Source organism: Lithobates pipiens, unplaced genomic scaffold (assembly GCF_037356315.1).
Source record: "Lithobates pipiens isolate NorthernLeopardFrog02 unplaced genomic scaffold, aLitPip1_a1.2 Scaffold_18, whole genome shotgun sequence".
Lineage (NCBI taxonomy): Eukaryota > Metazoa > Chordata > Amphibia > Anura > Ranidae > Lithobates > Lithobates pipiens.
The window spans coordinates 300,088,038-300,102,921 of record NW_027507758.1 but is presented as its reverse complement, the minus strand read 5'-3'; the positions used below and the strand labels follow the sequence as shown (position 1 = coordinate 300,102,921).

General features: G+C 40.5%; 1 protein-coding gene across 2 annotated transcripts in view; it reads right to left on the bottom strand.

Annotated features, from left to right (window-relative positions):
* The window catches only part of POPDC1 (popeye domain cAMP effector 1), a 114,161-nt gene that overhangs the window by 19,557 nt on the left and 79,720 nt on the right, over positions 1 to 14,884 (bottom strand). The window contains exons 5-8 of one of the 2 annotated variants that reach the window (XM_077487183.1): positions 13,296 to 13,404; positions 9,499 to 9,666; positions 2,663 to 2,804; positions 1,568 to 1,672 (exon numbers count right to left, since the gene is read on the bottom strand). In XM_077487183.1, the coding sequence (XP_077343309.1) occupies positions 1,605 to 1,672; positions 2,663 to 2,804; positions 9,499 to 9,666; positions 13,296 to 13,404 (487 nt within the window). In that variant the 3' untranslated portion in view covers positions 1,568 to 1,604. The remainder of the gene's footprint in view (positions 1 to 1,567; positions 1,673 to 2,662; positions 2,805 to 9,498; positions 9,667 to 13,295; positions 13,405 to 14,884) is intronic. The other variant, XM_077487182.1, reaches the window with a different exon arrangement.

The following is a 14,884-nucleotide window of genomic DNA, read 5'->3' as shown; positions in this document are numbered from 1 at the left end:
TGGTAGAAAGGAAACAAAAACATAGTACATCAACATACAGGTCTTTGTTTACTAAAAATTCTTTTAATTTGTTCCAAAAGCATGGCAGCACAAAACAATCACGCTCCCATTTCACAAAGCAATGTTTTGGACCATGTCTAGCCCTTTACCAAGATAGAAGGATAGAAGCAAACTAATATTTTCAAAGATGTGGGTGTGGATATACTATGTTTTTGCATGCTTAAAGTGGAGTTCCACCCAGAAATGGAAATTCCGCAGATCGGATTCCTCCCCCCTGAAAGGTGCCAAATCTGGAACTGGAGTATCTGCTCTTACTTCTGGGGAAAGATCACTGCAATCTCTGCTGCGAACTACGCAATGTCTGACCCCTCCTCCTTCTTCCCCCCTCCCCCCCGCTACCTTCTGTGAGACACAAAGCTCCCAGAAGACAGCAGGGACCATTTAGAAAGGCAGTGTAACTCACTCATGAGCAGTAGGAAGGCTTCACTTCCTGTTTCCCTTAACAGCACTTGCATCTGGAGCAGAGGAACGGGTAGGCTTCAGGTGCCGACATCACGAGCTTCCTGGAAAGGTAAGTGTCCTTACATTAAAAGTCAGCAGCTACAGTATTTGTAGCTGTTGACTTTTAGTTTTTAGTTTTTTTTCCAGGCGCAACTCCTCTTTAAGGTTCCGACAAGTTGCTGAAGGGGGTCCTGGCACCAGTCAATGATTAAGCTGTGTACTCCAGAAGTACTTTTGTTAAAAAGAACATCATTTCACATGATTAATTTGTTTGCAATTACAGCACTTACATGTACCAAATTTGTATATGAATGAGTAAAAATTATGGTGCCCCATAACAACAGGGCTGGTCCAATCTTTTCTTTCCGTCATTTACTGACACCGTTGAATTTTTTGCAGTGGGGTGTTGCATAGACAGACACTTTGTAAAGAGGTTAAGGTGCTAATTCAAGGTCTTAAAAGTGTGGACAGGGGGGGGGGGGGGGCAGCGTTGCTTGGATTCTCCAAACCCCCTTTACATTCCACTCCCATTATTGCTCTCATGTGAACACCTACACAGCCAAATCATTGCCTGAATCATATTGTTTGCCTTTATCTAAAACAATGCATTACCACTAAAATCTTTCTAAATAACAATATTGAACAAAATATTCTTGCAGCCAACAGGAGTGTGTGCTTTTTATTGTTATGGATTAGTGAGATGTGAAAAGAGTGAAAGATGTCACGAGAATAGAAATGATGTAAGAGTTAGCGTGCATTATATTACCATACAAGTTAAACAGTAAACTTAAATAAATAGCTTTGGGATAGATGATTATTACCACAAGAAAACGTAATTTTATATAAACACACATAAAATATTCAAAGCCACCGAAAGCTTAACATTACCACTGCAATCAATTAGCTCAGTTTTCCATCATCCACAAGAGGTCAACAATCCATCACACTGTAGAGTGGATGATTGATTTATAAACATTTGCACAGTAAAATTACTACATTAGTTCAAGAATTACATGATTATGAAAAAATTCCCAGCAAACAGCATTTAAGAATCACCTATTAGTACCTTGTGAGTGGATCTTTTTATTTTTAATATGCAGTTATCAACAGAAAACATCATGCGCCACACGACCCATTCCGTAAGAATTATAGAACTCTTGGTGGTTATTCCCTTAACGTAAAAGCAGATGGTTAGTTTTTCTTAGTCAAACACGTTACATCAATTAGTTTCCAAACTGTTTATAATAATAAAGAAAGGCAAACTATTTATTAGGTCTAGAAGTTCAAAAAGCAACAATTGAGGTCAGAGTGCCGTAGCCTGCAACAACCAGTTTTAAGTTGGCAACAGATTAAATTTGTTAAGCTTCTGTGAGTTACTTCATTTTGTGCATGTCTCTTTGTCTTGTTTAGTAAGCTTATCTTTACAACTAATTTATAATAGTCAATCTTGCTTTGAAAAAAAAAAAACTTCCAAACTATAAAACTGTGTGCATTTATATACTCCGAAACTGATTATTGCTGCACCAATAACCTCGGCCTTGTGAAACAATATGTAGTATTGTTGATGCTGAGTGACAGGATATGACAAGCTTTTTATCCAAGACATTTATAGTCATGGTTATACCATAATTTCATTTATAGATTGGGGTTAAAAAAATGTAAACAAATAGAATAAAAAAGAAACTTGTCTATTAAAGTAAAAAGAATACTCTTAAACAAACTTGCTAGAGTTATCTACGTTTTCATAGACAGTGCATTCCATAAATCCTCGAAAGCATGCTTTAAGATTTATAGCTCTGTAACTTTTGTAAGTAAAATGCTCTTTAACTGTCATGCCATGCATCAAATGCTACTTACATTTTTTTACCAACCTTAAATATTATTCCAAAGCTATTTAACTAGAATCTACCAAATTAGCGTATAGTTCTGGAGCTGCGAGAATAGAATGCCATGATCATGTACTCACTGTGGAAACATCTAAGTCACAAAGGAACCTTTATAGTCTTGCATTTTCCTAGCAAAGATACACTAACAATGGCCTTCAAGCTGCATAATAATTCTCAAGATAAGCAGTTACTTGATACATGACCATCTGTTCCTCAAACTAAATAAGACAGATGCTGACGTGCAGATTCTTTTATGATCTTGCTGGGAAACTTACGCAGAGAAGAAGCAGTTGAAGTTCCCCGCAAAAAGTTCTGCAGACCATCTTCACTGTCGCTTGTGCTGGCCATGCTGTTTCTCATCTGCATTACAGACAGTTGTGAGCACAGACTTGGCTGCCTGTCCATTTTCTTTGCCACCTAAACAGAAGCAGAAAACATTTTCAATGAACTCTACTTTCCTGGCACAAACTGAATTACTGTAGGAATAAAGCAATTTATATCTAAAAAATAAAATATATATGTGGAATATAGCATTCTAAATAATAGCTAGCATAACCTTGTGTTTATGTCCTCTGTAAAAGAATAAGCAGTAGAACAGCCTCCCATGGTTTAAGAAATAATTGGGTCCAGGGAAATAATTAACCTAATGGGACCATCTTTATATACCGTATATACTCGAGTATAGGCCGACCCGAATATAAGCCGAGGCCCCCAATTTACCCCCAAAAAAACTGGCAAACTTATTGACTCGTGTATAAGCCGAGGGTGAGACATGCCTGTCCATCCCTGTGTGTGTGTCCGTCCATCCCTGTGTGTCCGTCCATCCCTGTGTGTCCGTCCATCCCTGTGTGTCCGTCCATCCCTGTGTGTGTGTGTGTCCATCCATCCATCCATCCCTGTGTGTGTGTGTCTCCATCCATCCATCCATCCATCCCTGTGTGTGTGTGTCTCCATCCATCCATCCATCCATCCCTGTGTGTGTGTGTATCCATCCCTGTGTGTGTGTGTGTCTCCATCCATCCATCCATCCGTGTGTGTGTGTCTCCATCCGTGTGTGTGTGTGTGTGTGTGTGTGTGTGTGTGTGTGTGTGTGTGTGTGTGTGTGTGTGTGTCCAGCCTACCTGTGTCCCGAGCCTTTGTCCCGAGCCTCCGTCCCGTGTCGTGCCTTGCCTTCGTCCCGTCCCGTCCCGTCCCGTCCCGTGCCGTGCCTTGCCTTGCCTCCGTCCCGTGCCCTCTTCGTCGGCGGCCATTGTAAAATTCAAAAGCCGCGCCTCCTCCTTCGCCTGTGATAGGCGGAACACTGAATTTCCCAGCAGCCTGTGTTCCGCCTATCACGGACGTCGTATCATCCTCGTCCGTAGTACGAGGATGATACGACGTCCGTGATAGGCGGAACACAGGCTGCTGGGAAATTCAGTGTTCCGCCTATCACAGGCGAAGGAGGAGCCGGAGGCGCGGCTTTTGAATCATAGAATGGCCGCTGTCTGTCTGCTCGACACGCTGATCGAGCTGGCAGACAGCGATGACTCGAGTATAAGCCGAGGGGGGCACTTTCAGCCTCAAAAAAGAGGCTGAAAATCTCGGCTTATACTCGAGTATATACGGTAGATAGAATATATTTATCTAAAGTGCTTACCCTTCTATTTTGTTTTGAATAAGGTTGGGAATGGATAAAACTCCCATTTGTGTCCAATTATATGATTTCTCCTTTCTACCTGCCCTTGAGACACAACCATAGGTAAAGGAAAAAAATCTACTCCTAGACACTTGTCACAGAAATAGTTGCTCCCATTGGACGATTTCCCCTTTATGCCCGTTTTGGAATCACCTATAAAGTTTGGATTTCATATCGCTCACTGTACGAATGACAATAGTCACCAGAACAAATACAGAGAGCAATAAAAACCTCACCGAAGTATTATTTTCACAATCTGTCTAAAGCCAGTAAAACATTTTTGGCTTTAGACACATTTAAATGCTGTGCAAGATATTCTGTGAGTGTTCGATTTTGGAGGCAGACGTCTTAGAGATTGGTCTAGTGTTTATACTTGCCGTAGGATTAAAACTTTAATTTGCTGTTTGTTTGATTAAGATTAGTAGCATTGAATCATCAGTTTAAAATATAAGGATTTATTTTTTAAACCAAATGTGTCACACACCTGGGTAATTCAAATAAATTATAGAACATGTATAAGCAAATGTTTCCTTAATTGAAAAGTACTTTCCAGTGTGATGACCAGTAGATCAAGCCATGATATGCAGATATTGATCTCCCACTTAAAGGACCAAAAGGAGACTCTGAAAGCAGAAGGAATGAGAAATGATACTTTCTGCTTTCAGAGTCTCCTTTTGGTCCTTTAAAATGAAGGTCAGTCTAAAATGATCATTAGGAGGCATCAGGAGGCCTAAACCTGGTACACACTATGAGTTTTTATTTCGTTCAACTGAAAAAAAAACTGTCAGCTCCAGTCATAACAGCTGTACTAACTATTCAAAGTTAGTATAGCAATCTCCCCTGCTGAGCTGTTGTGTTCTGACAGGGGGACAGCCACCTCCCCCCCCCCCCCCCAGAACACTCCAACCAGCACTCTGATAGGGAGTTGGTTGGCTGCTGGTTTTCCAGCATGCTCATTCGACAGAAGCCGTTTTTTTTTGTGTGCGGGCTTTAGTTAGGTAACCTCTACTTTTTTTCTTATTAACAGCTTGGTATAAATTATCAAGATCTCTAGAAGATTTACTTTAAGATAAGGGCTTATACTATGTCTTTAAAGGTCTTCAGGGGGTTTTTTTGTAGAATATTTTATAATTGGCTTAGGGGAAGTTTACCTTTTGCCAAAAGATGTAAATGGCCCAGGAAAAAACATAGAGACTGAGCTACCAAATTTACTTCAATTAATTAAACAACTGAAAGACCATATAACAAAACACAGTTTACCAGAACCATCTACATACTGTAATTCTTTTTCTACCAAATAAAGAACTGTGTATTTATTCTAAACAAAGATGTTCGGCTATAGCTAGTCTAGCCATATTTTTATTGATTTTTCAGTTGATTTTTTTTTTTATTGTACTCTTCAAAATATGGGAATGGCCTTTATATAAAAATACCTCCAAGGCTCACCATACACTATACAATCTGATTTTACAGAATCATTTAGGTCTACTACCTACTCCTTAGAACAGGGGCTGGCCCGAATTGATAAAAATTAAATGCATTGTTTTTCTTCATACTATGCAGCTTTGGTATAATTGTATAAGCAGATTGTATAGCGTATAGCCGGCTTAACACATTTACATGCATCAACTGATAAAAAATAAATGCATTTAATTTTATTTCTGAAATCTATAGCAACATGTTCTTGGACCAGTCTGCCAAGCTAAGGTTTCTACTATAACATCACATTAAATAGTCAGTTAATGAAAACTTTGAGAAGACTTTGATATAGCTTGCAGCTTAGCAAAATCTGAATGGTGTTGCACATGAAATAGAATGTAAACTGCAGTAGACAGTAGACTGCAGTAATTTAGGAGCAAACAAATAATGGGTTTTGCCAGTAAATAAATACCGCACTTTTCATTAGTTTAATGGTGTGCTGTTGAACACATTTTTGCTGCACTTACCGCAGCATTATAGTCTAACTTTATTGTTTTTTTTTTACATTGACTTTTTTTTACCATGTGTATAATATATTTATTTTACTAATAAATTACATGCATCTGTGACAACCATGTCGTAAAAAAAAAAAAAATTATCAACACACTAGCCAATAACACAAAAACACAATTTCTTTGATTTGAACACACACAAGCTGTGAGAGACGCACACTTCACAAATTTGTAGTCAAACTCTTCTATGCAGCAGATAACAGGTTAATAAAGAAGCATGCCACTTTCTTTTGTCAATAGGCATACCCCACTTTTAAGTACACAATGGGGTTTATTTACTAAAGCTGTAAAGTGTAGAATCAGGCTCACTTCTGCATAGAAACCAATGAGCTTCTAACCTCGGCTTGTTCAATTAAGCTTTGGTAATAAAACCTGGAAGCTCATTGATTTCTATGCAGAAGTGAGCCTGAATTTTCACTTTCCAGCTTTAGTAAATAAACCCCATTGTGTACTTAAAAGGCTGACTAAACTAGCTACTTCCACCTACAAGGTTAGTGCAGACACATACAATGAGAAGCTCTGTCTCTCTGAATTTGTATGTATTTTAGTGTAATCAAAAATAAACTTGCTAATGGTATATTTAATATTCTTAAAGGGGGGCAGTGCATATATACCAAAAATATAAAATGATACAAAGGATGTACATACAAGCAGAATGTTTTTTTTTTTTTAAAGGGATAAAAACAGACAGATAACCCAAGTACTCTTTTGTTCGAGGGGGTTAAAACAAATGTGGAATATACCCCTAGTCAGAAACTGGACCGCAAGTATATGAACATGAATTAAATTTCAGACAAAAGCCTTTATACTGCGTAGATCTCTCCAATCCGATGTAAAAGTCTGTTATTTTTATGCTATGTTCATTTCCAATCCATAAACATGTTCAGACCAAAGAAAGAGCTTCACTCCTACATAGCTTCTGAGTTATGGCATACAAATATGGAATTATGATAACGTTTGTGGCATTTATTAATCTACACATATCAAACCCATTTTAGTCCTAGTAAGGCCTACATTTTTAAATACATATCCCAAGACTTTCAGGGCATATTTACACTCTTGTAATTTTTATGACTGGATGAGAGTGATATCCGCACTTAGTAAAAACAGCAAAACAAGCAGCTAAGCACTATAACCCAGATATTATTCACAAAAAAATATATAACAAAACTTCACCCATTGGATCAATGCTTTATGAGGATCTCTCCTTATGAACTCTTATCACCAATGAACTTTTTTGCACATGTCTAATTTGCACTTTATTTAAATTTCTGCTTGTAATTCAGTCATTTTTGCTTTTGCACTGTTTTTAGTCACATGAATATTGTACATTAATTATGGTTTACATGTGCACATTTGCACTTCATATTTAGTTTTCACATATGTGTAAGTGATCATTTCTAAAGCTGCACTTTTTGTTATATAATTTTTATGACTGTATACTACAAAGTATGGGATTCATCAGTTCTCTGTTGGGGTGACTATATGAGATCTCTTTTTCTGGAGAAATTGCATATAACTGTAAGCAGGCTTTGGCAGTTTTCTGCTGTGAGCGCATCCTCCTTAAGCATATTTAACATAATGGTGAAAAATACTGATATAATTACAGCCCCAGTGCTGTATAATTTTGGACCTCTGATGGGCTGACTTGGGATGCTGGCTCACCAAGAGCAATATTGTTTTTTACAGAGCGACCACAGCTACACTCTCTAACAGAAGGTTTTTACTGTGCCGTTTCATATATGGAGGGAAAGACTGACTCCTTTGACTAATTTCACTGTTTCTAATTTGAACTTGAGCTATTGAGCTCTATGAAAGACAGGATTCGTTCAGTAGCGCAGATAAAAACAGCTAGGTAAACATGTTATAAAGTGTCTATTTTCCACCACATGGTTACAAATGTACTGTAAATGTGAAATATTAATATGCACTATTTTATTCTTACCTTATTGGAAAAAAAAAAACCTCACTGCATTTGTAGTCCTTAAATGTTTTAAACCCCTAGTTTAGCCAAACTTTTTTTTTTTTTTTATAAAATGGGGAAGAGTTAGAACATCTACCGAGTTTTTATTGTAAACCTAAAAACAAATGCTTGGCTGGACTGGTGGTTTAAAACCGGTATAGCATAATGGGAGAAAAACTGGTTTACCCTACCACTGTATACAGTAAACTTATCAAGGTGACAATGCTCACTGCCTATTTCAAAGCACAGAGCTGGCACTTCCTGCCCAGCCCCATACCCTTCTGCCTGACAGCAGATCTAGCAGGACCTAGCACTGTCACCAACTATGGCTATGGTATTATATTAGTGGAAGTGATGTTCTGCTGCAGCCTCATTAACAGACAGAGAACTAGAGATAATGTGTTCACTTCATAACTAAAAAAAAATTACTTTGTTTTTTAAAACACATGTAACTTAGTAAGTATATAGCTTATCAGCATTCTATTTAGTTTATAAAAGCTACCTTTAAATCTGCTTTAAGAGACAACTGCACCTTTGGCCCCATGCAATTCATTGGGAAGTCATACCCTACTGGACTGCTGGAGGCTACCATAAGTACAGATGTCCCATAGAAATGAATTGGGCCGGGCTCCATGTGCACTAAGAGGAAGACCCGAGCGGGACATATTCAGTAGAAAGGCTGTGAGACACTGTATGAGCATGCACAGCAAACATCACCGAATCAAGGAGAGATTTAGTAAGTATTCCAGCTGCTGGGACGCACTCAAGGAGTGGGGGGATTTATAATTGTGGTCTAGGTGATTACAAATATATCAATACATGTGATTACAAACAAATGATAGAAAATGCTGATGTCATTGAAGCTGTGCTCTCTGTGCTCTTAATACAGCGCTGTGAAAGAAAGCCTAAATGCAGAATCTTTTACATGTCAGCATATCTGTATTAAAGTGTAAATTCAGCTTTACCAGCCTAGTGTGCTAAATCTAACTGCAAGCCATGATTCCCTTTCTGTTTAAAGTATGTAGTTCAAAACTACATTTAGAAGAAGCTTCTTAAAATCCTGTGTAATCTGCGATGGCTCAGTTCCGATTTCTTGTAAGGATGAAGCAGCCGTTGGGACCAGCCCTTCTTAGTGCCATGGGAAGGAGCGCAGTCCAGTTCTTTCAACCACACATGCACAGTGTATACTCTCTCCTGTCGTAGCCGCTAACCTCATAGGCAACAGGATGGGAGCCATCACAGGCCGCATAGGATTTTAAATATGGTTTTGGACTACATTTTTTTTAAACAGAAAAAAAACCCCTGGCTGGTAAGCAAGTTAAGCACACTATACTGCTATGGGACAGCATAGAGTGCTTTTTTGTAAAGCTGAACGTACATACTAACAAAATTCTACAATGTAATAAGGCCCTACTTGTGTCATTCAAATAACTGTAAATTATCTTCTCATAGCAGTTGAAGAAATGTTAAACACACCCTTACCTTGTCACTTAATGTGGGGTCATTCAGTGAGTATAGCTTATTTGTAATGTCTCTACCAATCAAATATTTAAATATCTCATAAAGGAATGGTTCGGACTCCAGAAAGTATGTTAGCCTCTCCCGAGACCAGCACAGATATGCACAATTATCATCTGCTGTGATTGTAACCTAAGACAAGTAAAAATGGAAAAAGGTTCTATTGCTTTCTTTAAAAAAAAAAAAAAAAAAATCTAGATTCAATTAATTGCATTTCATGGCACACATTGACTTTTATATCACCTGAACTAAATCCACAGTAAAAATAATTACACAATTTGTTGCTTTTACTCAGAGGCCCAATGGAGAAAGTTACTTAGGTCTAGGGGCCCACCTGGTCAACCCATCAATATTTTCAACACAATACAAAGAATTTACCCAACAACAATGACATTATTTCTGATGCTGCAACTTAACACAAAAGAATTATACATTGCATTGTATTTATAACACAATTGTGCAAATATATTTTATTTTGACAACTTATTTCATCTGGTTTCATTATTGTGACCAATAAACAACATCCAAGCTGTAAACAGCAGCTTAAAGCGGAGGTCCACCCTAAAGTGGAGCTTCCGCTCATTGGAAAACTCCCCCCCTCTGCCGCCACAATTGGCACCTTTCAGGGGGAGGGGGGTGCAGATACCTGTACAGTACAGGTATCTGCACCCACTTCCGGCATAGATATCTGCAGAAGGTACGCCCCTTTCCGCAGAATCTACGCCCCTTTCCGAAGGTCCCCCGCTGTCTGCTGGGAAACACTCGGATCCCAGAGACAGTGGGACCATCCTTATTGCGCAGCGCGACTCGCGCATGCGCAGTAGGGAACAGGGAAATGAAGCCGCAAGGCTCCACTTCCTGATTCCCATACCCAAGATGGCGGCGGCAGCACCCGAGAGACGATCGAGAGATCGGCTTCGGGTGCCGACATCACGGGCGCGCTGGGCGGGTAAGTGTCATTATTTTAAAAGTCAGCAGCTGCAGTATTTGTAGCTGCTGGCTTTTAAAAAAAAAAACGGCGGACTCCCGCTTTAATAGCAGATGAATTTAAAATGACACCTGGAATCACTATTATCCAATCTTCAAGATGTTGACATTCATTATGTAGAGTTTAGCAATGTCTCTCTAGTAAGAATAATGGAGATTGAGCAACTTTATCAAGGATGTCATCAAGTGTCACTAATGTCACATACACACGATCGGACTATCCGGCGGACTTGGCCGGCGGACAATCCGCCCGTCTGTGAGCTAGTCCACTGGACTTTTGAAATGAACGGACTTGCCCACACATGGAGTAAAGTCCGTTCATTTTGAACGTGACTCCAGGTAGCTGAGTCTAGCGAAGGAAGCGAGCCCCGTCGCATGGTATGGATTTAAAGGGGAACCCCTACGCGGAAAAAACGGCATGGGGGTCCCTCCAAAGTCCATAGCAGACCCTTATCCGAGCACGCAGCCCGGCCGGTCAGGAAAGGGGGTGGGGACGAGCGCCCATGCGTCCCCCCACCCCAAAGCACCTTGTCCCCATGTTGATGAGGTCAAGGGCCTTTTTCCAACAACCCTAGCTGTTGGTTTTTGGGGTCTGCGGGTGGGGGGCTTATCGGAATCCGGGAGCCCCCTTTAATTAAGGGGCCCCCAGATCCCGGCTCCCCACCCTACCCTATGTGAATGAGTATGGGGTACGATGTACCCCTACCCATCACCTGGGTAAAAACAAGTGTTAATAAAAAAACAACACAGGTTTTTAAAATACTTTATTATACAGCTCCAGGGGTCTTCTTCCGTCTTCGGGGGTGTTCTCGCAGGACTCCTCCGCTATCTTCTGCTCTTTTACCGCTAGCTCTTTTACTAGCAGAGGAGCCCGGCTTTCTCCTTCGTTGTCGCCACCGTCCGGGGGTCTTCTTCCGACTTCGGGGGTCTTGTCCCGCTCTTTGGTTCTTCTTGCCGGGTCTCCACTATCTTCTTACAGCTCTTTTATTAGCGTTGGCCCGGTCTTGTCGCTGTCGCCTTCATCTTCTTTCTTCTGACATGTTTCGTGCACCTGCTCTTTGTGAAAGCCTTGACAAAGCGCAGGCGCACGAAACATGTCAGTCACAGTCGCCATAGCAACGAACTAAGCTTGCGTACCGCCGTCTTCTGTTCCTGACCAGAGGTATACCTTCGGTTCCAGGACTTGGTGTTTTCCCTTCCGACGCACTGAGTACCATTCAGGATGCCTGTCTGATGGCAGCTGAAGAGGCGATGCGGTGTTGGGGGTCAGAGATTGGGAACAGTATAATATCTCCCTGTTTTTTTCCATCATACCAGTGGCTGCAGCAATGAGAGCGGCGTCTCCTTGCCATTATTTGTCCTGAGCAGAATGAGGCATGGTATCCTCCACCTTCATACTGGGTTCCGATACATCTATACATCATGGTTAACCCCTTGTTGTCAGGATTTGAGGCAGTACTGTGATTATCTATTATTTTTATTATTTTTTGACATATTGCATTGATAAGGCGCACAGCATTTGACTGAACTGTTTTTAATCTTCTTCATCGGATTGTTGTTAATCTATTTCTGTGGATTTTATTAAATGAACTTTGATTATTAATTGAATTTTGTCTGGTCCTATTGAGCGTTGTTTTTTGTATATATTTTGTGTGAACTTTACCAAGTTAATGATCCAGGTTTAAGACAAAATATTTTTTTCAGTAAGTTGGTTAGATAAGGCGTAGTTATTAATTGTTGAAGAAGATGGACACTGTCTGTGCCACGCGTCTCATTCTGGACTCCCCAATCCCACTGTCTCAACAATTCTACTAAATTATATCAGTAGTCTGAAGTGATGTAGCAGGACAACATTTTCTGACTAAAGTTCCACTTTAAGAAACAAAAACAAATGACCCTAGGTAGCCACACTTGCTCTGGCTTTGGGGGGGGGGGGGGGGGGGTCCTGGAACGGCCGCCTGGGTCATAGAGAAGCCTCTCAGCTGATATTCTGTTTTCTATTTAGCACGATTCTATATATTTTATAAGTTATTGAGAATACTTTAGGCATTCTTGATTCACTTATTTAGAGAAGATGGCCGCTGCTGCCACGTCTTTTTCTCCCTGAACGCTGGCCTAAACAGCCAACCAGTTCAGCAGTGCAGTCTTCTGCAGCTCCTAAGGCACGCTCATGCAGCCTGCTTTTTTGGGGTGTTGCAAAGGGTGCTGATGGGGGAAGGAGGGGGGGCAGTAAATCAGATGTCAGGACCTTGCTCTGTAGGTAGTTATATCACTGCCTAACAACAGGATACAGGCACAGCAGAAGAGGGTAGGTGGGTCGCAGCCAGGTGGTGGGTGTTAAGTAAGTACACATAACACTTGCTAAAATTGCTGCGCAATGCTCAGACTATTCAATGATGGAAAAGACATAGCTTGGGGCCTTGGGGTAGGATACTTGGTGCTGAGAGGCAGGTATGACATTGACAAGTAGAACTTAAAGCCCCCCACTAGGTTTTTATTTATTTTTTTGGGCACGTAGTTGGTGCTCACTGAAGGATCCTCATCCAATCTGTGCCTGCTTTTCCTGCACCGTAAGTGGATATCTTTGAGGCAGTGCTCAGGTACTAAAACTCTATAATAGATATGCATATTACAACAACAGCTATGAACAGTACACATTTTGACTATACAGTGCACTGAGGATTGGGGATAAAACAGCTGCTTTTATATTTTTTATTAACTCATGCCATTGTTGGACTTCAAGGCTATACAAAACAACTGATATGGAAAGTTACCTGAAATTTTTCTCCTCTCCCCATTTCTGTCGATCTGAATTCTGGAGAATCTATATAAGCATTGGGATATATGTTATGAAGAAAATGACCTCGATAGGAGACCTTCATCCTAAGATTGATTGTGTAAAAACAAGATAACAGAATATTTACAGTATTCCCAAAATGTATACCGATTTATTATAAATACTGCTGCTGGTTATACACAGATTTCTTTTCAGGCTCCTTAAGGGCATTTACAATAATATAAATCAAATCTAAACAGGGTACTGTTTGTTACAATACTAAACTCCTAATTAGCTACAACTGACCTTCTGGGAGCAAATATTCAAATTTTTTTAGAAAACCCCATTTATGCTGTAGTTAGCATATATAGTGCGATCGGAAAATATTTACAGCGCTTCACTTTTTCAACGTATTTTATGTTACAGCCTTATTCCAAAAATGGATTGAATTCATTATTTTGCTCAGAATACTGCAAACAATACCCCATAATGACACATGAAAGAAGTTTGTACAGAAATATTCACATTGGCTTAATACTTTGTTGAAGCACCTTTGTCACCATTTACAGTGTCACATCTTTTTTAAGTATGATGCTACAAGCTTGGCACACCTATTTTTGGGTAATTTCTCCTATTTTTCTTTGCAGGGCCTCTCAAGCTCCATCAGGTTGGATGGGGAGCGTCTTCAGAGATGTGCAGCTGGGTTCAAATCTTGGCTTTGGCTGGGCCACTCAAGGACATTCACAGAGTTGTCCCCCGTAGCTGCTCCTTTATTATCTTGCCTGTATGCTTAGGGTCGTTGTCCTGTTGGAAGATGAACCTTCACCCCAGTCTGAGGTCCACAGCACTCTGAAGCAGGTTTTCATCAAGGATTTCTCTTTACATTGCTGCATTCATCTTTCCTTCGATCCTTAGTAGTCTCCCAGTTCCTGCCACTGAAAAACATGCTGCCTCCACCATGCTTCACCGTAGGAAAAGTATTGGTCAGGTGATGAGCCTGATGTGCCTGGTTTCCTCCAGACATGATGCTTGCCATTCAGGCCTAAAAGGTAAATTTTTGTTTCATCAGAGAATTTTGTTTCACATGGTCTGAGAGTCATTCAGGTGCCTTTTGGCAAACTCCAAGTGGGCTGTCATGTGTATTTTATTGAGTGGCTTCTGTCTGGCCACTGTACCATACAGGCCTGATTGGTGGAGTTCTGCAGGGATGGTTGTCCTTCTGGAAGGTTCTCCTCTCTCCACAGAGAAATGTTGGAGCTCTGTCAGAGTGACCATTGGGATCCTGGTCACCTACCTGGCCAAGAACCTTCTCTTCTGATTACTTAGCTTGGCCAGGCAGCCTGCTCTAGGAAGAGTCCTGGTGGTCCCAAACCTCTTCCATTTAAGGATGATGGAGGCCACTGTGTTCATTGGGACCTTCAATGCTGCAGAAATATTTCTGTACCCTTCCCCAGATCTGTGCCTCAATACAATCCTGTCTCAGAGGTCTACAGACAATTCCTTGGACTTCAAGACTTGGTTTGTGCTCTGACATGCACTGTTAACTGAGACCTTATATAGACAGGTGTGTACCTTTCCAAATCATGT